At 42.5% G+C, this 27,537-nt stretch overlaps 1 protein-coding gene across 7 annotated transcripts in view; it reads right to left on the bottom strand.

The window, feature by feature from the left end:
• Caln1 (calneuron 1) overlaps positions 1–27,537 on the bottom strand; it is a 467,543-nt gene that overhangs the window by 174,038 nt on the left and 265,968 nt on the right. For all 7 annotated transcript variants that reach the window (XM_013520649.1, XM_005396727.2, XM_005396728.2 and 4 more), the window contains exon 4: positions 10,734–10,846. In XM_013520649.1, the coding sequence (XP_013376103.1) occupies positions 10,734–10,846 (113 nt within the window). The remainder of the gene's footprint in view (positions 1–10,733; positions 10,847–27,537) is intronic.

Here is a 27,537-nt window from a genome sequence, read left to right as displayed (position 1 = left end):
GAGTTCGGTTCCCGGTACCGGAGGAAAAAAAAAAAAACTAAGAAATTAACAGGTAGAGTTTAAATAAAGTATTCAATAATATCCTTCAAGTACCATGTGAAGAAATACAATTATAGACCATATACTCAGGGATAACACTACATATCAGAATCACAAGATGGTGATAAAGCTTTCATATGCATAGTTAAACTGTATAAGTTCCTTAATCAAGGAAAACACTAATAAAATAAGAAAAAGAATACTGTAAATAATCACAAGAAGCAGAGAAATAAAGAGAAAGGAAATAAAGATAAAAGCTAAAAACAGCAGAATAGAAAGGAGCAAAAAAAGAAATGTTCATTAAATATAAAAGTATATTTTTTTCCCAAAATCACTAAAATAGACAACCATCTGGCATATCAGAGTAGTACGAAGAAAAGAATTTTTCAATTAAGGGAAGCCATGGTAATAATGAGAATACTTTCAAAGAGTCTAAGTAATTTTGAGGAAACTGTTAACTTCCGGAAGATAATATAAATTTTCAAAATAGACTGAGGACTAATAATGTTTAGTGTTTATGAATGAATTTCCTCAGAAAAGAAAAAGCAGTTTACAAACTCAACCTGCTCAAATTCAAAGTCATAAGCAAATTCCATACCGTAGAAAAATTATTGTAGATAGCAGAAAATGATAGAAAGTTAATAAATTAATCTTATCACACTAAGATAACTGCTTCGAGACCTATGACATTTATAAAGTCTGCATAAACTACAGGCCCCATTTATTTATTTATTTATTTATTTTCTTTTTTTTTTAATTTTTTTTCTGGTACCGGGAATCGAACTCATGATGTCATGCTTGCCAGGCAAGCGCTGTGCCACTGAGCTAAATCCCCAGCCCCGGCCCCATTTATTTATGAGTAAGGATCAGAAAATCAAAATTAATGGCAAATCAAATTTTAAAACTGCATTATAAATTCAAATTACATTAAGGAAATGACCTCTCCTGACAACTAATATTAGTCTTAGGAGTGTAAATATTATTCAACACAAGGAAATTTATTAACTGGTACATCATATCAATCAAAGCAAGAAAAATCACATGATCTCACTTGTTACTAGATTGGGGGTCTTTTCCATTTCGTGTCCTAAACAAAGAATTGAGCAGAACACTCAAGAGGAACAGCAAGATCAAAGATCTACTTAAAAAGAAGAAAAAGGAAGAAAAAAAGGTACACTTCATGAGGTAGGAAGAGGCCTGTGAGAAGAGTTCACAGCTCCAAGGGGGTTTAGTGCTGCATGAGGGTTTTAAAGCTTAGGATCTGCGTTTAGGGTGGGATTGAGGGTTTGGTCGGTGGAGTTGTTGAACTTTTATGGCCCTTGCAGGAACTGTCATGACATCCAAAGCCCAAGAAAAAAGGGGGGCAAGTCAGCACCATCAGTAACATGATAATCATACTGGAGGTTGGCCAAGGATTGCAGAAGACCAGCTTGGGCCTAGACCTGGAGACATATGGTGTATAAGGTAAGTTACCTGGCTACCTTCTCCCACTGCATTTGGACCTGGATATCCTGGTCCTGGTGGTTCTGTGAATCAAACCTAGGGATCCATGCAGGGTAAGCTGCAATTTGTAGACAAAGTCACTGCAGACACAGAAAACCTAAGAAAGTCAACTGACTGTTTTTGTTCCCCCAAATTTACATACAGAAATCCTAACCACCAATGTGATGGTACCAGGAAGTGAGGGGCTTGGAGAAGAAATCAGGTCAGGAGGCACAGCCATCAAGAAAGAGATTAGTGCCCTTGCAAAAGGGACCCCACACATTCCTCTTGCCCTTTCTCCCATGTGAGGACACAAGAAGTCTGCAAGCCAGAAAAGAGGCTCACCAGAACCAGACCATGCTTCCAGCTCACAGAACTATGAGAAATAATTTAGAAGCTATTATATTTTATATAGCAGCCCAAACAGACTACTTTTGCTGAAGAGAGAATTCAGTAAGGCAACCAGGTAAAAGTTCAAATTCCAAAACTACTGCTTACTCTATTGGCAGAAAGGAGTAAGAAATATGCATTGAAAAATTAAAATCCTATTCATAATAACAAAAATTTTTAAATGGGCACATGTATTAGAAACTCAGCTCCAGTCACTCTTTATATTTTGCTGTGGAAACAGTTGTTTTATAGTGTGATTTTGACAACTTGAGATTTCATTAACTGTATGGCATAATAACAGACCCGACCATACAGCTTAATTGTAGGAATTTCACGAAATACATACAAACTAGTACAAAGAAAAAAATTACATTCATCTTTAGTCCAATCAACAATACAAGTACTGTCAGATTTACTATATTTTCTCCAACTTTTTCTCTCTATGAATACAAATGGATGTATAACAGATGAATATGAATGAATATAAAGGGGACTATAATAGATGAATATAAATAAATATACAGTAGATGTAGAATAACCATGTAATTATACTGTGAATTCAATCTCTCTTGGCTTTTCCACTGAATATAAAGTGAAAGTATCATTTTTAATAAATGCACAGTACTCCATCTTTATAGCTACATTTTTTTTTTTTTTTTTTTTTGTTTTTTTCCGGTACCGGGGACCGAACTCATGACCTTGCGCTTGCCAGGCAGGCGCTTTGCCGCTGAGCTAAATCCCCAGCCCCTATAGCTACATTTTTTGCATCTCTGATTTTACATGATAGATTCCTAGACATAGACTTGTTTTTAATTATAGGGTTTAAACATGTAAAGAAGCTGTGCTTAAGTATTACCAGATAGTTTTTAGAAAAGTTGTACAATTTATATTTGTACCAGTATCTGAGTTTGCCCATTTTATCCTACTTTTAATAGCACTCTGTAAAACTGTGGGAGGAGATGGGTTTAAGATCAGGCACCTGCACTAAGCAATGTCAGACCAAACCAATCTAGAGTTTAATCACAGTAACTGAGCTTTGGGTTGATACAGACCTACAGCCAATTTTTAAAAATTTGTTTATTTTTATTAGCACATGTTTGTAGCACAGAATGACTCCGTGAACTGAAGTACCACTGTACATTTCTGAAGTACCACTGTACGTGAGGACATGAGGAATTGGTGCATGGACATCACACCTCTTAATTCTTTCTGCATCCCCTCCCACTTCTTCCCTCTGTCCTGCCATCTCTTGGTGCCCTTCTCATTTGCAAAAGATCTATAAATTGTAGCTCAGTTTAACTAGTTAAGCTACAACCAACTCACTGGTTGATTGGTCTGTACCCAGTGAAACTGTTTTCTCTGCCTTTCACATCTCTATAAATGCTTTCAGATCATATTATCGGTTGGCTTTCTCAGAATCTGCTCTGATTCCGGAAGCTGCCCAGTTCACAAATTGTATTTTTGTTTTTCTTTGCTCAAATAAACTCTACTAAATTTAATTGGTCAAAGGAATTTTCCATTTAACACTAGATTTATTATTTCCCTATCTGATAGGAGAAAACTATTATTCAATTATTTTTCAGTGGGTATTGCTTAGATTTCTGTTGAGGGTGAACTGTTTTAATGTATTTGTTGAAAGCATCTCTCAGTGCTCCACTGTTCCCTTTTCTCTACTGTCATGTGCACAAGTCTTCATATTGTTTTAGAAATGCTCTTTACATATGCTTGCGTGTTTGTTAGATTTTTAAAATTCTTTTAATTTAACAGTTTAGCTAAGTAGCTCTGTTTATTATCCTTCCATTGCTTTAATGTTCAGAAAGTCATTTCTGTAAAAAAGGAAAAATTCCTTAGGCCAATTAAACTTAGTACAGTTTGTATGAGCAAAGATAAACAGAAAATGATTTATCCATCAGGCAGTTCCCAGAACCAGGTTCTGATTGCTCTAGCCACCGGAGACAGCTGCTGATCAGACAGCATTTACAGAAATTGGAAGTGAGCATAGAAAGCAACTTAACTGGCTACAGTTTAGTCAATCAACCAGTCATTTGGTTACTGCTTTGGTTAACTGGCCAAGGGCCTCCTGCAGCCAACCAAAGCTCAGTTCTTGTGAATAAACTCTACACTGTTCGGTCTGGTAGGCCCAGGGCAGGCACTCAGTTCTCATCTCTGGCCTCCCACAAATTTCCCTTAACCCTTCTCACCCAGAAATTCACTACATTCTGATCCTACCATTTAAAAACCATTTAACACTACAGCAATATATAGACTAACGACCAATTACACTTAACGATATATGGATGCAACAATGTTCAGTGAAATCAGACATGGGCTTAAATTTCTCTTATATGAATGATTTAAAGAGCAAAATAAAATATAGATAACAAGAAACAGAGAGATAGATCTTTCGCAAATGGAAAAGGGATCAAGAGATGAAGGCACTGGAGTGGAGGGGAGTGGAAGGGGAAATAAAATAATTAAGACGTGTTGTACTAATATGTACTAATATGTACTAATAAAAAATGTTTTTAAAAGCCCGTACAGATAAATCCAGGTACGATGGCACACACCTGTAACCCCAGCACTCTGGGAAGCTGAGACAGAGACAGAGCGCTTGCGAGTTCAAGTCCAACCTGGGCAGCCTAACAATTTAGTAAGACACTGTCTCAAATTAAAAAAAATAAAAGAACTGGGAATGTAGCTTAGTGAGAAGGCTCTGACTTAAACTGCCCAATACTGGGGAGGGAAAATACTATGGCTATAAAGCAACCCAAATTACCAAACCCAGAAAGAAGGCAGAATCGCACAGTAAGCTGACCTCGTCTGCTCCAAAATCAGGCTCCTGAAAATCCTGTAACCTGGTGGCTCTCAAACTTCAGGGAGGCTCGGGTCACTTAGGGACTATGGAATCCCGGACTGCAGGGGTTGCTGGTGGGGCTGAGATGGGGCCTGAAATCTGTATTTCTAACAAGTCTCGGGGACCACTCTTTGAGAACCATTACTGGTTGCAACTCCCCAACCCCCACCCTCCTCACATCATGCTAACATTACTATGGGATTCAAGAGTTCACTGTTAATCTACAGGCCTTGTGAGGGGTATTGCTGCTGAAAGTGAGTTGCTTTCCATTAGATTAAGAATTTTTCCCTTTTGTTCCAATTATGGATGTGACATATGCTCACTGCTGAGATTTTAGAAAATACACAAAAATTTGCTCACCCATCATCCTACTACACACAAAGAGTCACTGTTAACATTTGCTCTATTTCCTTCAGGTCCTTTTATGCCTAAAACATCTGAGGTCATATTATACCTGTAGCTTTGCGAGTTTCTCTCTTCCATGTTATGAACATGGAGCATCAAGTGCTCTGAACTTTCCATGAGACAAGAATTTTAAGGTCAGCTCTCCTACCTGTTCCAGCTATGGCCATGAGCCTAGCATGGCAACTGTCCCAGGCAGAGGCCTGGGCCCTGGGCTGGGAGGTGCAGCTTTGGACCACAGCACTGACCATGAGTCTAGGACCAAAGCAGAAATGGAAAGCTGGGGAGACAGATGACCAAGACAAGAATCATGGATGGAACCAGGCGCAGGGATATATGCCTGTAATTCTAGCCCTCTGGGAGGCTGAGACAGGAGGAGCACATGTTCAAGCCCACCCTGGGCAACCTAGCAATTTACTGAGACCCTGAATCAAATTTAAAAATACAAAATGGCAGAGGATGTAGCTCAGTGTGAAGACCTTGGATTTAATCCCCAGTACCTCAAAAACATTTGGGATAGTATAGGGAGACAGAGGCCATCCTGGAAAGGTTCCTGGGGGGCAGCTGCAGGTGTTTTAACACACCTGCTGTGTGCTCTCCCACAGATGGTGAGGAGTGGAAGCTGGTGGGGTGCCGAGCATATTTGTGGACCATCTGGGGCCCAATGTCAGTCCTCGATCTGGACCAAGTCTGGGAATGGGTGACTTGTGCACACTTATGTTAGAATAATTTACAGTTCTGTGGACACTGCACACAGCTGTGAGATGAACTCACTGCTACAATGGCCAGCTTGCATCCTGGCTCCCTGGGCTGTGTGGTCCTAAATGTTCCAGGCACACACACACAAAGCCCAGAAAGCCATCACGGCTTTCTGGTTTCTGCGCTCCTTCCAACACACCCTGCGTCATCTCATGAATGGATCTGTTTGCTTACAAAATATGAAGGTGCTTCCTTTCTTAAAACAGAACCGCTAAATCAGAGCAGTCTCCATGAGCAGGGCTTGATTGTGAAGAAGGTAAAAACATGGTCAGAAGAGCACAGTTCTGCAGCGTCATCCCGTGTTCTGGCCGAGGTGTTCAGACACACAAACCGCACTCCTACCTGCTCATGGGACTCATTTCCCTCCTTGAGAGGGAAAGAGTTCAACAGAAGTGCTGGCTGGCCCCTGGGATCGGAGAAGCTGTTTAATCTCGTACAATCCTTGCCATTGTCTGCGGTCTGCACCTTGCTGCAGAACAGGACTGTGCTGTTCTGGAGGTCAAGGAGGAGAACATGTAAAAAGTCACGGTGGCAGCTGCATAAACTCTGTGATCCAGTGGCGCGGTCCTCTCCTGTCGTCTGGGGGTGTCTACCCCTTTGGGAAAACAACTGGGGTCCTGGTGCGTGGTACACAAGAGCAATGGAACAACTGTGCCTCTGAGGACCCTCACTCCTCAGCAGTTACTATCAACTTACAGCACCAATCAGGAGAGTGTCCCCCAGTGCTAAATCTACCCCCCTTCTCCCTTTCCATCCCTTCTTTCCATCACTGCCATATAGCGAGTCCTAAGGCCAACTTCAAATACCACATCCCATTTCCTCTCCCACTGTATCACTACTGTATCCAAAAACACACAGAACCGTGATAAATGAATACATAAGAGGGTCTGGAACTGGATGGCAGGAACTCAGTGAGCATCACACAGAGGGCTGAGCGCCCTGTGAAGACTGGGCACTCTGGGGCATGGCCAGGAGACCACCTTCCTTGGAAGGGAAGCTATATTTGTAGTCAACTGTATCTCACCTTCACAGATACCAGCTTCCTGCAAAGAGGAAGGAGCTCATATTTTGGGACTAGCACTAAGTGATAAATAGTGATAAATAGTTGCTTTGTTTGTTTTGTTTGTTTGTTTTGCAGAATCCCATTTGATGCTATTTCACCCTTGGCAGCGTAGGCTAGAACACCAGTAAGGAAAGAGCACTGGAAAGCAGATTTAATTAGGAAAATGAGCTCAATGCCTGGTAAGATCACTTCTTAGTAGTAGGAACAACAGCCTTGGTCACAAGTTTCTGCAGAGGTAGGAAGAGATCAAAGCTTAGGGAAATTGAAAGGTGTGTGACAGCAACGTGGGATCAGAGAGAGAAGCTCAATGACAGAATCTTTACCATTCCTCACAGCCAGTCTCCTCTAAATGTACCAATGATCCTGCCTCCTGGTATTCTCCAACAGGCTGTCCTCTCTCACATGCTAGAGGAATAACCTGGTTAACCAAGAGGATACTGGAGAAATTATGTGCTTTGACTTCCAAAGCAAGGTCATAAAAATCATCAAGTCTCTACCTGTTCCTCTTTTGGGCCATTCACTTGGAGAGAAGCCAGCTGCCATGACAGGAGGAACCCCAAGCAGCACTAGGGAGAGATCTATATGATGGGAGATTCCAGACCTCTTGTCAACAGCCAGTATCACCTTGCCAGCCACGAGAGTGAGCCACCTTGACACACGGTCTGCTGCCCCAGGTGAGTCTTTAGGTGACCACAGTCCTAGCCAGCATCTTGACTGAAACTGCATGAGACACCCTAAGCCAGAAACACCCAGCTAAGTTGCTTTCTGATTCCTGCCCCACAGAAGCCCTGCTACATAGCAAATATTTATTGCTGGTTTTGGTCCCTAGATTTTGGTGTAGTGCATCATGCAGCCATATATCACAAGTATACCTTCCAGGTATACCTACCTGTTTGTTTCCATAGGAACCCGACTTTGGCTCTGATGAGAAGCTTGCTTGGATCTTAATATCAGAACCTCCTGATATCAGTACCCCCTGCCTGGATATCCACAGGCAGAAAGTTTCCTTTCTGTATCTCTTTCTTACACCATATTCAACTACTATGGCTAGGTAAACTGACACACACGCAGAAATCTTGGCACATGCATGCATGTGAATCTACACACACACACACACACACACACACACACACACACACACACAGCTTTCTTTTAAACTCCAAAAATCACTCAGATAATGAAAATATAAACTTTTTTCCAGAAGGGATTGGGTGGGTTGGATGTTTTAAGCACTGTTTTCCATGCTATCTCTGAATGGGCAGAGTAAGGCGGAGGCAAGGGAGGCTGAGGACTGAGAATTGGAAGATGCTTCTATTCTTGCTCACTGGTCATAAAATTCAGAGCCTGGTGAGCAACGGCAGGAGAGGAAAGGCACAGCCCAAAGTCTGCCTTCCAGCATTTATTTAAACATTTCAGGTTGGAATCTTCCCCCTCTACTCTCTTTTCGGCATCCCATCTTACCACCCTAGATGAGGAGGAAGGTCTTTGGTAAGACAAAAATACAGCTAATTGGTGAGCACAGTAGCATATCCAAATAATGCCAGAGGCAGCCAATGCAGTGAAAGAGAAATATGTTCTTGTCCACTGGACGCTTACTGTGAGGAACACGGAAGATGGGTGTAGACTGGGTACCCACAGCCCTTTTCTCTCCAAGATGGCACCAGGAAGAATGCTGAGAGATTGGGAGGCCTTGGAGCATTCTCTAAGTCCAGAGCGGGCCAGAGCAGCCCCAGGGATGGAAAGCATCTTGGGGCATAGAGAGCAGCCAGGGTGGGAAGTAACTTGCAGATTCCTTCCAGAGCGGACCCAAAGGGAAGCCACTGAAAAGGTGGGCAGATGGGAAGCAGTGTTTCTCCATCATCCTAACACTTGTTCATTTTTACTTCTGCCACAGGCTGTCTGCCCTTCCAACTGCTAAAGCACATCAAGGCCTAACTAAGGGCTGTGTGAGCTGTGAAACAGTCTCATCATGCAGTGCATGGGGTCTCAGAGAAATTCCTGATCCAGCCTAACATCAGTTCCAGGAGACGGTGTTTCCTGAATGCGCATCAGCGGTGTGGTGTTTGTAGACTCCCTCTCACTCTCCCCTGTCCCAGGATGCCCTCTGGGACAGTGTTTCGGCTCTGCTCATCCAAATTGCTGCAGCTTCCCCCAGTGAGCTCATCCGTGCCTATGACTTCACTCACTGCTCTGATGAAGCCCCAAAGCAGGGTTTTCAGCCCTGGCCTCTTGCCAGCATTGCAGCCCTGACCAATTGCAGCTATGCGCACTTACCTCCTCCTCCTGGCTGTCTGACCCTCCCCAGGCTCTCAGCAGGTTCAACTTAGACTGCAGCCCCACAAAGATTTGTCTGCACCCCATGGTCTTACTCCTGGCTAGCAGAGCAAACTGGGAACTCTGGCACCTGTTTTGCCTCTTCTTTGCAGGTTCTAAGTTCATTCTGCCCAGGGATCTTCAGTCTTTCCTTCATGGTTTTAGCCAACCATATCTCTGTGCTTGTCACCTCCCTCTCTTTAAAACTGTCTTTGTGACAGATGGAATATCCTCTTTTCTCTCTCTGTACTACATCCCACCCATATTTCAAGGTTCAAAGCAAGTGTCCCCATTTCCTGAAGCCTTATTGGAGCCTGCAAGTTTCTATTTTTCTCCTTTCTTGAATTTCTATTCATTCTACTGGGAAAAGTAGTTACTGAGAGCTTACTGTAAACCATGTGCTAGGGCTGACAAGGGGCTGTGCCAGTGCAGTCAGTCATTCAAGGAGATTACAGTTGAGCGACCATTACAGTCCTTAATCATTTCATTATTTTCTCTGTCTTAATGGAATTTCCCCAGTCAAATTCTTAAAACATTCAAAACAGAGTCTTAAATGCTTTTCGTAAAGCCTGTAATGACTGGTAGACTACAGAGCATGTAACAAGTTCTTACTTAACACTTATGGCTATATGCAAGATGATTATTTGAGTATGACAAAAGGTACTCTAATCCTTATCTAGGTTAGAGAGAGATCTTCAGCACAGAAAAAGATGTATCAAGAAATTAAAGAAACCATGCCGTATTTGAAGGGTCTTTGACATGTCTAATCAGTAATTCAATTTAACCTGACAAATTTTTTAAAACAATTACCAATAACCCATTCCCCAAATCCCATAATCATGAAATAAGTTCCACTTTAAAACTAGAGAACAAATACAAAAATTATTTCATCACATTTTAATAATTAGAATTGCAGATATTAGGAATCTCCTAAGAGATTTCTCATAAGATAGAAAGAAAAGTACACTGAGAAACACTGAATACAAAGTTTTAGATAATACCATTCTGTCATCTTAAGGGCAGCAGAATCCCAACCCAAGAGGCCACCAGGTATCCTCTCAGCAAGCACCTCCCAGAGTCAGGGTCAAGGACAGAACTGACTCAGATAATATCACTGTGCCTTTTCATGTGTCCCCCAGGGAAAAAGATTTTTGTGCATCAGAAAAGGAAGAATCTCATTTCTCCCAAGTGCAGAATTGTTGGTATAAAATAAAAAATGGGAAGCTATTTCACTCTTCCAAACCTTCAATGCATGTAGGTTTATGTTCTTTGTTCAGAGGACCTAGTTTGGACTTTAACTTAGACACGGAATTCAAGGAAGGTGTGTCACTCTAGTTTAGAAGAGAACTTCATGGGCTGAACAGAAGCTCAGAAACTCAGTCCAGACATATACACATTGCCAAATTTCATCTTTAAAAAATTCTCACTTACCTGCCAGAATATGCTGTCTATTGTGTTCCCAAGAAAACCATCACGACCTTCTGAAGACACCAGCTTGGGCCCAAGAATTGTCATGAATTCATCAAAGTCCACCTGGCCATCCCCTGGAAGGAGAAGACGTAAGTGTGAGTGGAAAAGCAGCTGAACCTGACTTGCTGAACCTGATGCAGTGAGTATCTCTGTGTTCTTCTCCTCACATGTCCTCAGTTAATGAAGTAGAGCTGGTAGCGTTACTGAACATTATTCAACAGTCTTAAAACGCCAAAGTACAAGAAAGCAGAAATTACTAGTATCCCTAATATCTCAAATTCCTATTTGTCAGTGCAGTCATATACCCTGTAACATTGCTTTGATCAATGACATATTATATGCTGCTATTATAATGGAGATATAAAAATCCCTATAATCTGGAGACATTATAGCCATTGTACTGTCACTATACTGTCACTGATGTTGTTTGTGGTCATGCTGGCATAAACAAACTCCCAGTTGTATAAAAGTAATAGCATGTATAACTATGTATGGTCCACAATACTTGATTATGATCATAAATGACTATTTCTTATATATTTACATTACTATACTTTTGTCATTATTTTAGAATACACACCTTCTACTGATAAAAAGTTCACTATACAACAATGTTCTATATTATTACAAAAGCAGTTTCGTACATATCCTGCTGATCAAACTTCTTGATGGCCTCATTTTTTCTTGTGCTTGATTTAACCTCATGTTTGTTCATCATGGCTCTGGGAGCAATGTTTTATACCATAATACAATTATACCATACATACAAGGGCTGATCAAAACTAAAATGAATACTTAAATTTACAGAAATTCACTTCAGTAGAGAGACACATTGCCATTCATCACCCTCAAAGTCTTGCCCCTTGCTTTGAGCACACACCATTCTTGCCACTTTCTGAAGCGGTTCTGCAAGTCCTTTGTCCTAGGTGTCTTCATGAGCTGTGATCAAAAATACATTGAATGCTGCTGCTAGTGCCATCCAACAGAAAGACAAGCTTGAGAAAACATGACAGCATCCTCATCCACTTCATTCACCAGATCTGGCACTGTGTGACTTCTGGCTCTTCCCAAGTCAAAATTACCATGAAAGGGAAATGTTTTGAATCAATTCAGGACATGGAGACAGCCAAGACAGGACAACTAAAGATACTCAAGAAAGAGGACTGTAGAACTGCTTCCGAAAGTGGCAAGAATGATGGGATAAGTGTGTTTGAAGTATTTTGAGGGAATTAGTGGCAATGCATCTTTTACTGTAATACATTTTAAAATTTAAACACACATATTTTTCAATCACACCTCATAGGTGTGTGTGTGTGTACATCCATATAGCCCAGGTGTTTAGTAGGCTACACCATCTAGTGTGTGTAGGTACACGATAATGTTAACACAACAGTGCAAATGCTTGATGATGCATTTCCCAGGGCACACCCCATTGGGAAGCAATGCGCGACTGCCATGCTGCTGTGTCCTGATGCCCAATCAGCACCTCCCACTTAACATGACCGCATGTCACTCCTGCTGCCCCAGACCTCAGAATGCCCAGCTGTACATGATACACCCTTATCACCCACAGCTAAATTTAGTCACTAAGTCTTACTGACTTCACATGTTAAATACCTGTGGCTGCTCCCTCTTCCGCATTATTCCAACACCTAGCTCCCTTTGGGACAGCTACAGTGGGCCAATCCTTCCAAGAATTAATGTTCTCTGATTACTTGCCCCAAAGCCAACCTGATCACACTCCATAAACTTCAGTGGCATCTTAGAGGCAAAAATAGAGGAACCACCTCCTCACAGCATTCAAGTCTCCGAATTTGTTCTGTACACTTCTGCTCCCCACCTTTGAATAAAACGCCATGCCTTTTGAGGCCCTGTGCCCACGTACTCACTATTTCCTCCTCCGGGATGTCTTCTTTCATGAATGTACCAGGTAAACACTATCTTGTCTTTAGGATGGAGCTCAAATTCGTATTCTCTTTTATTCCTGACTCTTCCTCATCGTAGCCAGACGCTGGTTGCCTTTGTGTGTATGTGTGTGTGTGTGCGTGCGCATGTGTGTGGGTGGGTGGGTGTGTGGGTGTTCTCCTGCTAACTTAATGTGCATCTATTACAGAATTCATCTTTTTGTATCCCAGTCACTGGTTTGCATGCCTGACCTCCACCTGGGCTGTGAATTCTGCAAGGTCATGGAACAGCTCTACAATACCTCTGGATATCCGATACCATCACAAGCACTCAGGATGTATTTATCAAATGAGTGAATGAACGATGTCTCTCCTCTTTTGCTTTTTTGTTCAGTTCAGCATCTGTTGTATCTTTCATGCTAGAGCTGATACAAACCACAATGTGGACTTAGCCAACTTTACAGACAAAACTGAGCCTTCAGGGCATTGTTTGAATTTAATGAGTTATCAGTGTGACATTCTGCACCCTCAGAATTACTCAACAGGACAACTCTACCAGCAGCCCAACCACATCCTTATCTTGGACCCAGCCAGTGAAGACAGCCCAGGGGTCTGCAGGCAAGAATTTGCCAGAGTACAGATATATAAATCAATCTCTACGTGCACATCCGCCTTCAAAGAGTATTCATTCAAAACTTATTCCAAAAGCCAAGCAGATGCCATCATTAAGATGTCAGCAATTCGGAACAGATAGTCCAGGAAGTGATCCCAGTGTAGATAACACTTTAGAGAGGATTAGGGAGGCGTGGCAATTCAGGAACTAAGGGAAGCTTTAGCCACCAAATGGGGTGGAACCGTCAATGAGCTACTCAGAGCATATTGATTTTATTCTCACCACGAAACAAGATAGATCTAAAATTCCAGGCTCCCTGGTAAGCATAAGAACATGAATTCAAGCAATGACGAAGTATTGCCTTGCCATTCAAATCACCAAATACATCTCACTGCTGGTGGCAATACACAGCATAGACTTCCATGCATTGCTAGTATACTTGTCCTGGTATCAACAAGTAGCACTTATCAGAAGCTGTGATGCTGGTTCCTTTGGCCCTAATAACTGCACTTCTTAAGGAAAAACAAACCACTGAAGTCACCTTGAATGCAAAACAGGATGTTTGCCCAGAGAGAGTCATCCAGTATTTGTAAAAGTGAAAATTTAAACATTCAAGACACAGGAGAATGGGCCATTCTCCCCAGCATTTGACACCTCTGCAAGCTAACTCCATGTGGCTTCCCGTCTCAGCAGGAACATTTGTGACACATGTGCACCAACCCTCTGCTCACCCCAAACCGCCTCTGTTCACAGCTGGAGCTGGATGGTCAAAACTGTCTCAGACTTGAATATAAAATCACAGTAGATGGCATCACATCCAGTGGGGCAAAAATGGATTCTTAGGGGATAAATATTCTTAGATATTATGATGGTCTGTGACTCTTCTAGGGCTGCAGTACGCAAACAGATATAAGCTGTCTTAGTCACTTTCCTGTCGATAGACATGGCACCTGACGCCGAATCTTAAAGGAGGAGATATTATTTTAGCTCACAGTTTCCGTCTGTGCTCAGCTGGCTCCAAGGCAGGAACAGGATGGCAGAGGCGCACAGCAGAGGAGAAGGTGCTTAACCCCTCACAGCCACAAAGCAGAGAGGGCAGGGAGGAGCTGGAGAGCAGAACACACCTTTCTGGCTTCCAACCCCACCTTTCCTGCCAGACCCAACTCCTATCTGCACATTCAGCTACTGAACTCAGCAATGATTAATCCACGGATGCATACGGCACCCCGTGATACAATCACCTTCCACACAGAGCCTGGGAGGACATTTTAGATCTAAACTGTAACAACAGTGTATCGGTACCGTTAAAATTTCATGTGGGTGGGAACTAGGGAAACACAGTCTTAGAAGGTTCCTGCGGGAGAAGGAAGGTTGAGAAGCACTGAGTTGACGTTTGCCCCAAGTACAGACCATGGTTCTTCCGAGCGTGGGATGTGGGTCCAGCTGCTATCATCGTGACTGTCACCCACATGAGCCTCACAGCTCCTCAAGTGTTAGAAGCTAAGGGATATGGAGCTGTACTTATGAAGGCCTCAGGAGATCTCAGCTAAAATATGTCTACCAGGCAGGTCACTCAAGTGCCTACCCATGTGTGAGTGGGCACCATTCTTTCCACTTCAGACGGATGGTCCAAAGGAGCTGCAAAACCCACACTTCTCAGCACCAGGGAAACAAGCCTGTCTTCGAACAGCCCTCCTTCCAGTGGGAAGCCTCTCAAAACCTTCCCCCGGGTGACGGCAGCCCAGCAGTGCGCACCAGGTGCATCTCCAGGGTCCACATGGAACTCGGCTAAATCACCCTAGCACCAGGCAGTGTTCACAGATGGTGCACTTGCGGAGTGTACACCAAGCCAAAAGGCAGCAAGCGGAAATGATGCTTTGGAAGTGTAACCTGGCCCGGGTGAAAGGAGCAGCTCAGTGACTAAAATCCTTGGCCAGAGAGGAAACCCTGGGGGAGAGGCGCCTGGGATCCTGTGGGTACGGCAACCGTGGCATGCTGGGGCACGAGTGACTCTGCAAAAGAGGTCCAGATCATGTAAGGATTTGCTTCTCATCACTCAGGAGAGAAATTTTAGAATCTCAGACTTTATTGGTCAAACTATTACTTTCTCCATGATACTGTAATTTATACTAAGAAATATAGGTTTGGCTTGGCCTATGTCCCTATTTCCTGGCATGTAGCTTATAAAAGAACATGTAATTTCTAAATGACAGAGGCTCTAGGAACATCTTTTATTTTAATATTTGCTCTGTGACCCTGGTTTCTTTTTAAATTGAATATATATATATAGATATTACATTCATCTTGGAGAATTGATACACATACATATTGCATCTAGGTCATTTTTAATTCTCCTCTTCCTCCTGCCCTCCCCTTTCCCCTTGACCCCAGTTTCTGAACCAGAGCTCCTAAATCTCTGGGGGGTTTTGGGTGACAGGAGTGTCTTTGGTTCTAACGAGGCAACTCTTTCTGGGAACCTAGACGGAGACTTGTCACTAGAAAGAGTAAATCTTGACTAGAAACTTGGAACCTTCAGCTCCATATTCCACCCTTCAGGAACAAAAGAGGAGCCTAAGACTGGGTTAATAATTACCCATGCCTGTGCAGTGAAGCCTCCATAAAATCTCTAACCTATGGGGTTTGGAGAGCTGTGGGTTGGTGAACACATGGAGGTGACAGGAGGGTGCACATTCCATCACTTGCCCAAGGTTCCCAGCCTATCTGGCTGGTCCTGAGCTGCATCCTTTTATAATAAAGCAATTTCACTAAGTAAAGTGCTGCCTTGAGTTCTGGGCCCAACCCTGATGTGACTGACCCTGACGTGACTGTTAATCTTAATATGTCAACTTTGCTGGATTAAGAAACGCGCAGCAGATCTGTAAGGCACGGTCCTGGGTGTATCTGGATGGGGCATAGAGGTGTGGCCTTGGATACTCCATCTGGTCCCTGGCCTCTTCCTCTCTGACAACGTTGTCTGCTCTGCAACCTGGCAACCATGAATTGAGCAACTCTGCTCCACCACATCCTTCCACCATGATATTTCTGACTTGGAGCCAGCTGACCATAGATGGGAGACATGAGCCAGTTAAATCTCTCTTCTTTCAAGCTGTGGGTGTCGGATATTGCGTCCAGCAATAGTAAAGCCCACACACACAATGAAGGAAGGTGTCACTGGCACCTCATTTCTGATCAGAAACACAGGTAATGACTGACATGTGCAGTGAGACAGGCTTGCAGGGCTGAAAACTTAACCTGTGGGATTAAGAGAGTAACAAAACTGAACTGAATTGAACTGAGGGACATCAAGTCAGTCTTTGCAGAAAACACTGGGGAATTTCGTGGAGAAGAAGAAGAAAACCACCTTTGGTGACCGGAAGTACTAAGTGTTGTACATGAAAGTACAGGGAAAAGTTTTCTTTTCCCATACACTTATTCTCATTTCCCTTATTCTCACTGAGCAAAGGAAGAGACCTCTGCCCCCATAGTTGGAGGAATAACTAGGGTAAGATCTCCGTCTCTGCCTCTGTCTCTCTGTCTCTGTCTCTGTCTCTCTTTTCTGCATAACTTCAGTACATGAAGAGCCCTTCTAATACATAGCTCAGTGGTTAGGCTGGCAGTATATAGTTTCTATTCAGATTTGCACAGAATATCTCTTCAGCAGAGCTAAGATTAAGGAACACACAGGACTGGGAACATCCCTAACACCATCAACATTGTTCCCAGAAGCTAGTTCCCATGGTCCTCTCACCCTATTCATTCCAGAAGAATGGAGACAAATGCAATGTCTTCCTCTACAAACCATTTCCAAGCACAGACAGGGTCTGGTAGGTCTGATGATCCAGTAATAATATCCAACACTGATGAATGTCAACATTGTGTATTAATGTGATGTCAATGTACTGAGCAATGTTTAAAGAAATTTCAACACAGAAGTCACCTCTTGGTATTCACAGGGCATCCACGACCCTGAGCGACACCAAATTCTGTTTTGTTTTTGGTGGCACTGAGGATTGAACTCAGGGCCTTCACACTGAGCTATATCCCCAGCCCTTTTTGAGAAGAGGTCTCATTAAATTGCCCAGGCTGGTCATGAACTTACAATCCTCCTGCCTCAGGCCCCTGAGACACTGGAATTACAGACTAAAGATGTTTTAGAAGACTTATCCACATTGACATGTATAAATCTATATTATTTTAAATAATGCAAAGTACAGGTAACAAAATCCATGAAAGCTCACATTCCTTACATAAAATGCTGTACTTGCAGATATCCTATTCACAGGAAATTTACCCTAAACCCTCTCTGAATTGCTTAGAATCCCTAGCACAGTGTAAGTGCTATGCAAGTCATTGTTGTATTGTGTTATTTCTAGAATAGCAACAACAACGTCTGAACATGCTCAGTACTAGTGCAACTTTCCAAAATTGTTATTGATCTACAGAGGCAGCGTCATTCAAGTCTCCCAGCAGCCCATTCTACAGCTGAGGAAACTGAGACACAGAGAGGGTAAGTAGGTAGCCAAAGCTTACACAGGGAGCAGAGCCAGTATCCCAATGTCAGCAGTCTCCTGTGCTTTTGCTGCCTTTCAGAGGCCAGTATGGGCAGGTTCTCTCTGGAACGATGTCCCCTAATCTAGGCATCCCTTTAGCAGGGACACTATGACTGCAGGCTGCCTAGTCCTAGGCAGGGCACCGTGGAGATCTAAATGTTTCAGTAGTCTAGCTGCTGCATCTCAGACCAGCCTCCAGGGGTCTTGTGTAATCATTTTCAAGAGTAATAAGTAATAGGAAATACTTACTTAACATTTGCTAGGTACCAGGCACTGAGCTCAGGGCTTTATGTGTGCTACCTTATTTAATTCTACCCCAATATTAACGAACATTTTAGGGATAAAAAAGAAGTCCCAAATCAGAACCCCGATATTAACTCCACAGTACACCATCCCCCTCTACATCAAAGACCCTAGCACATGGTCCCTGCTGTAGATTCATTTCTTGTTTTAAGTTTGAGAGTTATAATGTTTTTCCTATCTGGGCCTTTAAGAAAGAATTTAACAGGAAATTGGGAGAGATGGCTTTCAGGAATTTTAATACAAATGATAATTACATAAAAGCCAGCTGCTCCCCTAATCGTCACTATGCTGATAGTTGGGGTCACATTCATCCTTTACAGATGGTCAGTGCCCAGAAGACCCAGGTCTTGGGTGTAGAATCTTCCACACATCTGAAATCTCTTCCACCAAAAATAATCAGTCTGATAAATGAGGCCTGTCCAAACCCAGCAAGGTCCCATCAAACTGCTTCTGTAGCTTCACGTGGCTCCAAAGATAATGATGGAATTCTTGTGAAACCTGCTACTTTTCATGGAATGCAAAAGGGTTCTCCATTGCAAAAATTTCATTTAGTTAAACGGCCTTACAAATCTTGAACAAGAAGCTGATTACCGAAAGAAAGAGTGGAATTCACTCCCACCAGGCCTTTTTCTTCCTTCTGCTACCAAATATCATGATCCACTTAGCAAGAAGTACAGGAAGGGAACCTGCTAAGGACTGCGTCTTCTTGCTTCCCACTGTTATGTGAGTCAAAGTAATGAACTTGAACTAGGGCAAGAAGCTGCAGGAGGCCCAGGACTGAACAACATTCATTAGGACCAACCAGCTGAAATTTTCAGGAAGAGGTAAAGTAATCATAAAAGTCACTGAAAAAACTTTTTTACAAAGATGGAAAGGAGTGTATAGAAGCAATGAGTGGGTACTGCAGGGTAACAAGGACATGGGTTAGGAGAAAGAAAAAGGGTTTGAGACTCCATCCAATAGGTTAACTAAACCCCAGAAGCATGACAGGTGAGTGGGCGACAAACTGACCAACAATAAAAAGATGCACAAGGTACAATTTAGCCTCCAGGAGCCTGCAATCCACTACTCAGGACAGAATCAAGTGACAGAAGTGGTTGACCCAAAAGTATTGGGCTAGGGCAGGGAAAAGGCTGAGCATTAGGCTCCAAAGAGGTCACTCTCCATGGGTGTGCAGTGAGCTTTTCAAGGAAGGAGCCTAGCAAGGTGGAAAAGGAGACAAGGTGAGTGGTCTGAGCAATGGGAAGGACACCTATAAGGATGGAGCAAACCTAGGAGCAGCAACTGTCCTCCCTTCCAGCCAGACCTGGGATTCCTGCGGGAACAGAGGAGGATGAGGTAGGAGGACGAGAAGGCCGGGGCATCCTGAAGGGCTGGTCCTCCATGCAGTCAGTGGGAAGCACCCACCGGGTGTAGGAGCCTTAGTGCTGTGTTCACCCAAAGATCAACCTGGTGACAGCATGTAGGCTGGGATAGAGGGGGCAGAGCTGGCTCAGGAAGGGGTCTTGGATCAGACACTGGGAAAGGAAGGCCAGGGTAGGGGAAGAGAATGGAAAACTGGACCTAGGGCAAGGTATTTAGAATGGAATCTATGACTTAGCAACTGTGACAATTGGTTGTGATATGTCCACTTGGCTTGAGGAAGAACAACCTAACAGATTAACAAGTTATGGGCGTGTCTGTGGATGACTGACATGTCGGCCAGCAAATGGAGGTGGGAAGACCCATCCTGGGTGTAGGTGGTACCAACCAATAGGCCTGTATCTTGAGTTTTCCCTTCATCAGAGAAGCTCTGGTCTCTGTACTGTTTTTAGACATAGGTCTTCAGTTTCTTCAGGCTTCCAGTGCAGAGGCTTCAGCTTTTCAATGCAGACTCTTCATATTTCCAACAAAGACTCACACTGGTGACTGCAGTGAGTTTCCAGGCCTTTGACCTTTGGTTACTCTGGATCCTCCAGCTCTCCAGCCCACAGATGGCCATTTTAGATTCTTCTGACTCTGACCCAGCAGATGACCACTGGGATTCTTGTGACTGTCAAGCTGTAAGCCTACCTCATAAATTTCTTTACTATACTCATACATATACTATATATTATATCTGTTCCTCTAGAGAACCCTAACACAGCAACTGAATATAACAGCAGGGAGGAGAGGAAGCAAGAGTGACTCTGAACTTAGTGTGATGGCACACACCTTAAATACTAGCACACTAGGAGGCTGAGGAAGGATTGCAAGTTCAAGCCAGACTGGGCAACTCAGTAACTTAGTGAGACCCTGTCTCAAAATACAAAATAAAGAAAAAGAACAAGGTTGTAGCTTAGTGTGAGGACCTGAGTTCAATTTTCAGTATCATCAAAAACAGGACAAAGCAAATTTTTTAAAAAGAAATAAAAAGTTATCAGTAACTTTCAGGTAACAGAAAGTCCAGTCCAGGCTAATGAGCATGTAGCTATAGTCTTCCCTTAGTTGGAAATATCTCCTGTCCTTTAACTTGAGCCAGAAAAGCTGGAGTGGCAGAGATGAAGACATCAGGTTTTGTTTTGTGCTTTTTATCTTCACTCTTTGCGAGGTGCATCGCTACTGGCTGTGTTGTGGTTGGAGGAGTCTTAGAAAGACGAATGAGGAAAAGAAAAGGCTACCCAGGCCTCCTTTGTGATGCTTGTAACTCCCCTCCCAGAGTCTCTGGGCTTCTGGTGCTCTCTCCCACCCTAAGTGATCCTCAAGACAACTCCAGAAGGGCTCCTCAGAAGGGCTCCTCCTTCGCTCCTGTGTCACCAAGAACACAGCCCTGACCCTCTCTGCTCAGCTACTTAAGCCAGACAGCTGGTCCCCATCAGCCTTGCCACCACTCACAAGTCGATCTCTATAAATGGCTCTCACCTTTAGCGAGCACCCCAAATCGAATGAGCACCCCACCCAAGACAGTTACGGAAAGCTGAAAGCCTACCCCAGCCACCCCCATTCAACTTCCTTTGCCCAATGCTTTCATTTCAACTATTTATAGAGTGCTACAGACTGAAGCATGTACCCTTCGAAGTGTATAGATTGAAATATAGTCTCCAGTATAACTATGTTTTTGGAGACAGAGCCTTTAAGGAGGTCAGTAAGGCCAAATGTGGCCATTAGGATGGAGTCCTAATCCAGCAAGTTTCATGTTCTTAGAAGACGAGGAAAACACAATAGGTGCATATACACACAGGGAAAAGACCTTGTAAGGACACAGAGAAAATGTGACAAGCTGGGGAAAAAGACTTCAGTAGAAATTCTGTCAGCATCTTCTTATTGGACTTCCAGCCTCCAGAACCGTGAGAAAGTAAATTTCTCCTCTTGAAGCCACCCAGGCTGCAGTATGTTGGTGTGGAAGCCTGAGCGCACTGATCCATACAGGTGGGAAAGGGCAAGGGGCTAAAGCTGGAAGATCGGGGGTTATCTCAGTTTGCAGGCCGTCCAGCATACAGTTCTAGAGCCTGCAAGGAAAAACCTGGCATTTACTGAACTCTCTTGAGCCCTAGGACTAGAAATTGGATCAAAAGACTACCATTTTGATAACCAATTACATACTATGTGGGGGGAAAGAAGGAAGAAGCAGTGGAAAGCAACAGCCTGGGAGGAAAATCAAGAATGAGGGGTCCCCTATGTATTCAGGGAGACATTCAGTAAAGGGTACGTGGCTGGTTTCTGGTAATGTTTACTATCACAGAGGGCTAGATCGGATGAAGACTAAAACAGGGACATTGTCTGATTACTGGTGATAGGAAAGAGGTAAGAGAGCAAAAACATGTCCTTGTCCAAAAAGTGTTATAAAAGGAGCTCAGGAACAGAAACTTGGTGAGAAGATGAATTTGAGTGCTAGCTGCCCCTTGTCCCTTCTGTCCTCCAAAGAAGGGCAGGAGCTAATTTTCCAGGGTTGACTCTTGGGATGCACTAAATGCTAGTGCTCAGATCTGAAACTCACTCCCAGGCAGTGTTTCCCATCTATGTGACAGGTTCAGCCAAGGCTGGTCTCCTTGGCATACGCCCCGAATCTTACCTCTGTCTTCTTTTCTGTGTGGAGGCAGGGGGCCTTAGCACGGTAGAATATTCAAGAATTAACTTATTTCTCCTCCCTGCTGGTCAGATATCTTTCTCAAGAATCCATGTGGAAGGGGCATTTTAAGGCAAGAAAGACCCAGGCTTCTTATAGCACCTCGGCCCACCTTCTTTCCCAACAGCTGCAAGGTATTTTCTAACCTTCAAAGAATAGCTTTGGCTTAAAATTTCTTATCTGAGATATGTTAGGCAGTAAGTACCCTTTAAGAGTAGGGATGTAATGACTGCAGAATAATCTCGACTTTGGGATTAAAGAGAATGAAGATAATTACTAATGTGGTTTTGCTCATCTTTCCATTACTGCAGCCATGAAGCTCGCAAATGAGAAAATTCACAGCAGCTTTAAAAGTGAAGGATAATCATAATCTACTTGAATAAATCCGGAGGAGTATGTACCAACCGCAGCTCCAGTGAAGCAGATGAGGAAATAAAACGGGTGATCAATGCAGGCTGCACTCTTAGAAAGCAGCTGCCAGGGAAGGGCAAGAAGAGGTGTGAGAATTGCACACGGTCCCTGCCAAGCTTAGAGACCCAGGGACTGCAAAACCTGGACACCAGGGAGCCAGTTCCCCACTGTGTGTGCTTGGGTTGCTAGGAACCCAAGTGCCGCATCTTGTTCTGTCCCCGTCATCCCTTACCCTTCCCTTCTTGTGCCATTCTTTCTACCTCCAGTTACAGGTAGGACCCCAGCACCTAGCACAGGAAGACATTGAAGCATCAGCCAGGAATGCACCGAGGGAGAGCCCCAGGCTCTGGCCCCTTTTGTGGAGAGGAGAGCTCTAAGCAGGTTGGCCACATTAGGGACCAGGATGCAATGTATTTCGGAAGTTGTCACTCTTTAAATATACAGCTTCTTGATTATGATTCTTTAAATTCTTCTTATCAGATTTAGAGCACTGGTAAGTGGAAGGAAGAGGAAAAAAAGAGTCAAATTCTGTCCAGGATTCTTTTTTTTTTTTTTGAATACTTACTAGATACCAGAAATAGCTACTGCACATGTCAACCAACAACTGTCATATTCTAAAACCCACGTGGGAAGAAAAGGTGGTCAATGACACACACTCTTGCTGATGGTTGGCCAACACTAGCACCCCTGCTCTCCAGATTAAAAACTGGAAACTTAGCCAGGGGTGGTGGCGCACGCCTGTGATCTCGGCATTCTGGGAGGCTGGGTGCTATGGTTTAGATCTAAAATATGCCCCCAACGCCTCATGTGCTCAAAGATGGGGCTGTTGGAAGATAAACGAATCATGGATTGATTCACTGATGAATTCATAGCTAAATATGCTGTTAGGAGGTGGAGCCTGGTTAGAGTGGGTCACTGGGAGAGTGACCTGAGGGTGTATCTCTCTCCGTGCTCCTCTCACCATGCTTTGTTCCTGGCTGCTATGGTTGTTTCCTGGGCCCAGGCCCTTCCACCGCACCCTTCCTGCCTCGGAGCCAAGCAGCTATGGACTGAATCTCTAAAACCGTGAGACAAAGTCAGCTTCTCCTCCTTTAACTTACTGGTGTCAGCTATTATGTCTCAGCAACCAGAAAGTGACTTAATGCACAGAAGCAAGAGGATCTCAAATTTGAGTCCAGCCTGAGCAATTTAGTGACTTAGTGAGACCCTGTCTCAAAAAAATAAAAAAGAGCCATGAGGTAGCTCACTGCAAAGGCCCAGGGCTCAGACCCCTGTACTGTAAAACCAACAGCAGCAAAGACAACTAGGAGGAACGATAGAGCTGAGTTCGAAACAGAAGAAAATCATTAACTTGACTACCTGGAAGGGAAGAAAGTTTAAGAAACACCGGTTTGGTACACTCCTATGCTGCATGGGAAGAACCCCCTGCTAAGGTTGAGATGAAGAAACAAGAGGCTAAGACGAGAGAGGAAACAAAAAGGACCGGACTTTGGTGAGGAAACAAGGCAAGGCCATCAACAATGCAGGAGCAAAGTGAAAGTCTCTTTGAGATCTATTGGCAGAAAACTGCAAGTTCTAATTCAAGTCAACAAATATTTATCCAAACTTATTATGTGGCCACCATTGTGCTAGACCCTGGGGATATTGCAGTGAAGAGGGAAGACTATGGCATTGTCCTCTGAAGGACAACCAAGGATTCCAGAATGTGTGTCTATTATAAAAAGGGAAATGCTACAGAGGCGAAAGGCAGGAGAATTTGCTAGCATCTTGGATAGTGGTCTCCAAGGTGAGACTGATAGCAGGCGTGTGCATAGAAAAAATTATCAGAAGCTCCATTCACATCTACTCTTAATTATTCTTTTTCATTTATAGTTCAGGGTATATGTTGTAAGGGACAAAATGTATTAGTAGAATGTTTAAATGGTACATAAACAACACAAAGGAGTAGGGTGCTCAAACTGGGAAGAAAAGTGTTATAGTGCCCCAGAAAAAATGAAATCTCCACGCTATGAACTTTTTACCAAAGCACTTCTACTCAGTATATGCCTCTGTTACATTACTTCCAAAATAGTGTATTAGTATATTAATTTTATATAGGTAAGCATAAGTGATATTTGAAAAATATTGTATATTATGGGGAGCTACTGACATCATAATAAATAGCATCAAAGATATTCATATAAATAACCTACAGTCCAAATATAATAAACAACCTAGAATCCTAATATACTCATATAAATAACTTAAAGCCTTACTATAATTAACCTAAAGAGAGAGGAAAATAACAAAGAAAGGAAGTGATGAGAGAGAAGATACATGATAAAGGGCAGAAACTGGAGACTTGAATTTCACAAGTAAGAAAAACATAAATATCTGAGAATATTCAATATACAATAACAAGACATTTTCCCTGAGCTAAGAAAGGTAAGATTTGGTACACTACCAGTTAGTAGGAGGCTGAGAAGCCAAAAATGATGGACTGCAGGATCAGCACAATAGTTAAGGTACTTTTCTTCACAACAACAGTGAAAGGTACATATTGACATCCTTATTTTACTAAGGCATAAAGGAGGCCCAGATACTAGGTGACCCCAACCATACCATGCCACTAATTGTAACAAAACACAGTTTCTGGATTTAAGATATTTCTGTCCATCAGGCCATGTTGTTTTTGCAGATAATAATATAAACAATACAACTGCAGTGACTTAATTATTAGCCTTATACCAAGTGCCGTGGAAAGACTACACCTCTTAAAGCATTCCTGCAACTTATAGGAGTATAGGATTAAATGATTAAATGATTAAATTAAATCACAAAACTGTAACTAAGACATCAGATGGGATGAGCGGATCATTCGCCTACTGAAACACAAAGAAAGCAGGGTTTGATAGTAAACATTTAAGCAGAGATTCCTAAGTCACCCTGAAGTTGATCAATGAAGAATACAAATTCTCATCAATGAAGAATCAATTTTAAGGAAAGTGATAATGAGAACATTATGTATCTCAAATATGTAGAAAGAGATTAATCGAAGGTAATCTTATGGGTAAATTCAAAAAGCATTAAGAAAAATTTCATTGTTGTAAAAGACTGAGAAAAAGAAAAGAAAACACTCAAAGAAAAGTTTAGAAAAGTTATACATTAAGGTAATAGAGGTAATAATCTAGTAAGGTAAATGAAAAATCAGTTAATTGGGGAATATACAAATAGTGTAACCATTGTATAGGAAAGAGAATTCCTTGAAAAAACTATAAAATTTACAAAGACAGGAAAATCTAATCCAGAAAGATTCAAATGAAATTCAAAATAAAATTCAAACTATGAAAATCTATGTAGCAAAAAATATAGTAAAGACAAAATTATGCAATGGTTTGTATAACTGAAAGCTAATATCTTTTGGATGTTTGTGAAACTAGTACTTTTGAAATTTTCTTTTATTTTTTCCATAAAATAAAAAAGAAAAAGGATAATTTATGAGAAGTGATTTAAGAAAAGGTAGAAAGTAAAAGAATAAGTACTGAAAAGCAATTTTTAGAAATCCCTGAAAAATGTCCTAAATTAGGAAAAACTGTATGAGTTTTTGCATATTATTAAGAAATAAACACTAACCATATTACAGTAACTGCTCCAGGGTGAAGTAAAAGAAGAAAAGTTGCTATAACTCTGATACCAAAGTATACAAAGAAAAACAAGTGAAACAGTTCACATGCAAAAATTCTAAACTTCAAGCCACAGCTGTAAAATCTAATTTAAAATGTACTGAAAACAAGGCTAAGTACAGATTATTCCAGGACTTGAGTCCAGTTTAATAGTAGAAACAAATCAATTGAGATAATAAATCAAACTAATAGATACAATAAAAACTGTGCTCATCTCTAAGGACGTCGCAAAGGCTCTGGGTATAATGTAGGATTCATTTAGAACTTCTTTAAAATTAGGAAGAGAATAATCCTTCCTTAATAGATTGAGCTACACCAAGGCAGCTGCCTATATCTTCACCCACAGGAGGAATTCCCAATAAAATAAGCAGCACCCCAAGGATACCTGCTATTGTTTTTATTCAATGTTGTTCTCAGTGTGATGACTTGGAATATAAGTAAGAAATACCACAGCAGGGATGGAGAAAAGACGATTATCACTATTCAGAGGACAGTATGATTGTCTATCTCGAAAAGAGAAATGACTCCATTGCGACACTAAGGAATTTAGTAAGAGTGGCTAGGTAGCTACCTGGCTCACATTTAAGAAGATTAATAGTTTCCTGGTGTGGCTGCAATAACCATTTAGGAAATTTAACAGAAGAGTTAAGGTCTGTGTGTAGCAGCAGTTCTAACTCCTCTACCGACAGTCACAGGCCAGGTCTCCCCTGGGGTCCCCAGAGGGAAGGAACACAGGGTTATGCTTGCCCAGGGCTCACATAAAGAGGGCTGCCCCTGCTCCCTAAAACATGTCCTGAGGGGTGCAGAGTGGGGAGCCTGAATTCACGGAGTCCCTGCTCCTGGCGGGGACCCCCCCAAAGGAGAGGGAAACCCCTCCTCACCGAGAAAGGGTACTCTCTTGTTCCAGGTCAGACTCAGCATGGAAACTACAGGGTTTCTCTGCCTGTTGGTTTGCCTTTGCGCTCCGGGCCTCACTTGGCAAGAAGGATGAAAAACCCAAGACAGGCTAAAAAAAAAAAAAAGGACAACTCGCTTCAGGGGACACAATGACAAAGAGGGGGTGACCAAGATGGGCTTTTGGGGCTCTTGGCTCCCATCAAACTACAACTGAAAGAACACAACCTTGGTAAGTAATTGGTGGGAACAAAAGAAAAAAGACAAAGAAAGGGGACATATGTGTTCTCAACGAGTGCAATTAGAGTACACTCAAATTACTTAAATTATTTAGATTTTAAACC

This window comes from Chinchilla lanigera, unplaced genomic scaffold (genome assembly GCF_000276665.1).
Source record: "Chinchilla lanigera isolate Chin_1 unplaced genomic scaffold, ChiLan1.0 scaffold00055, whole genome shotgun sequence".
NCBI lineage: Eukaryota > Metazoa > Chordata > Mammalia > Rodentia > Chinchillidae > Chinchilla > Chinchilla lanigera.
This window is presented reverse-complemented; position numbering and strand designations above follow the sequence as displayed.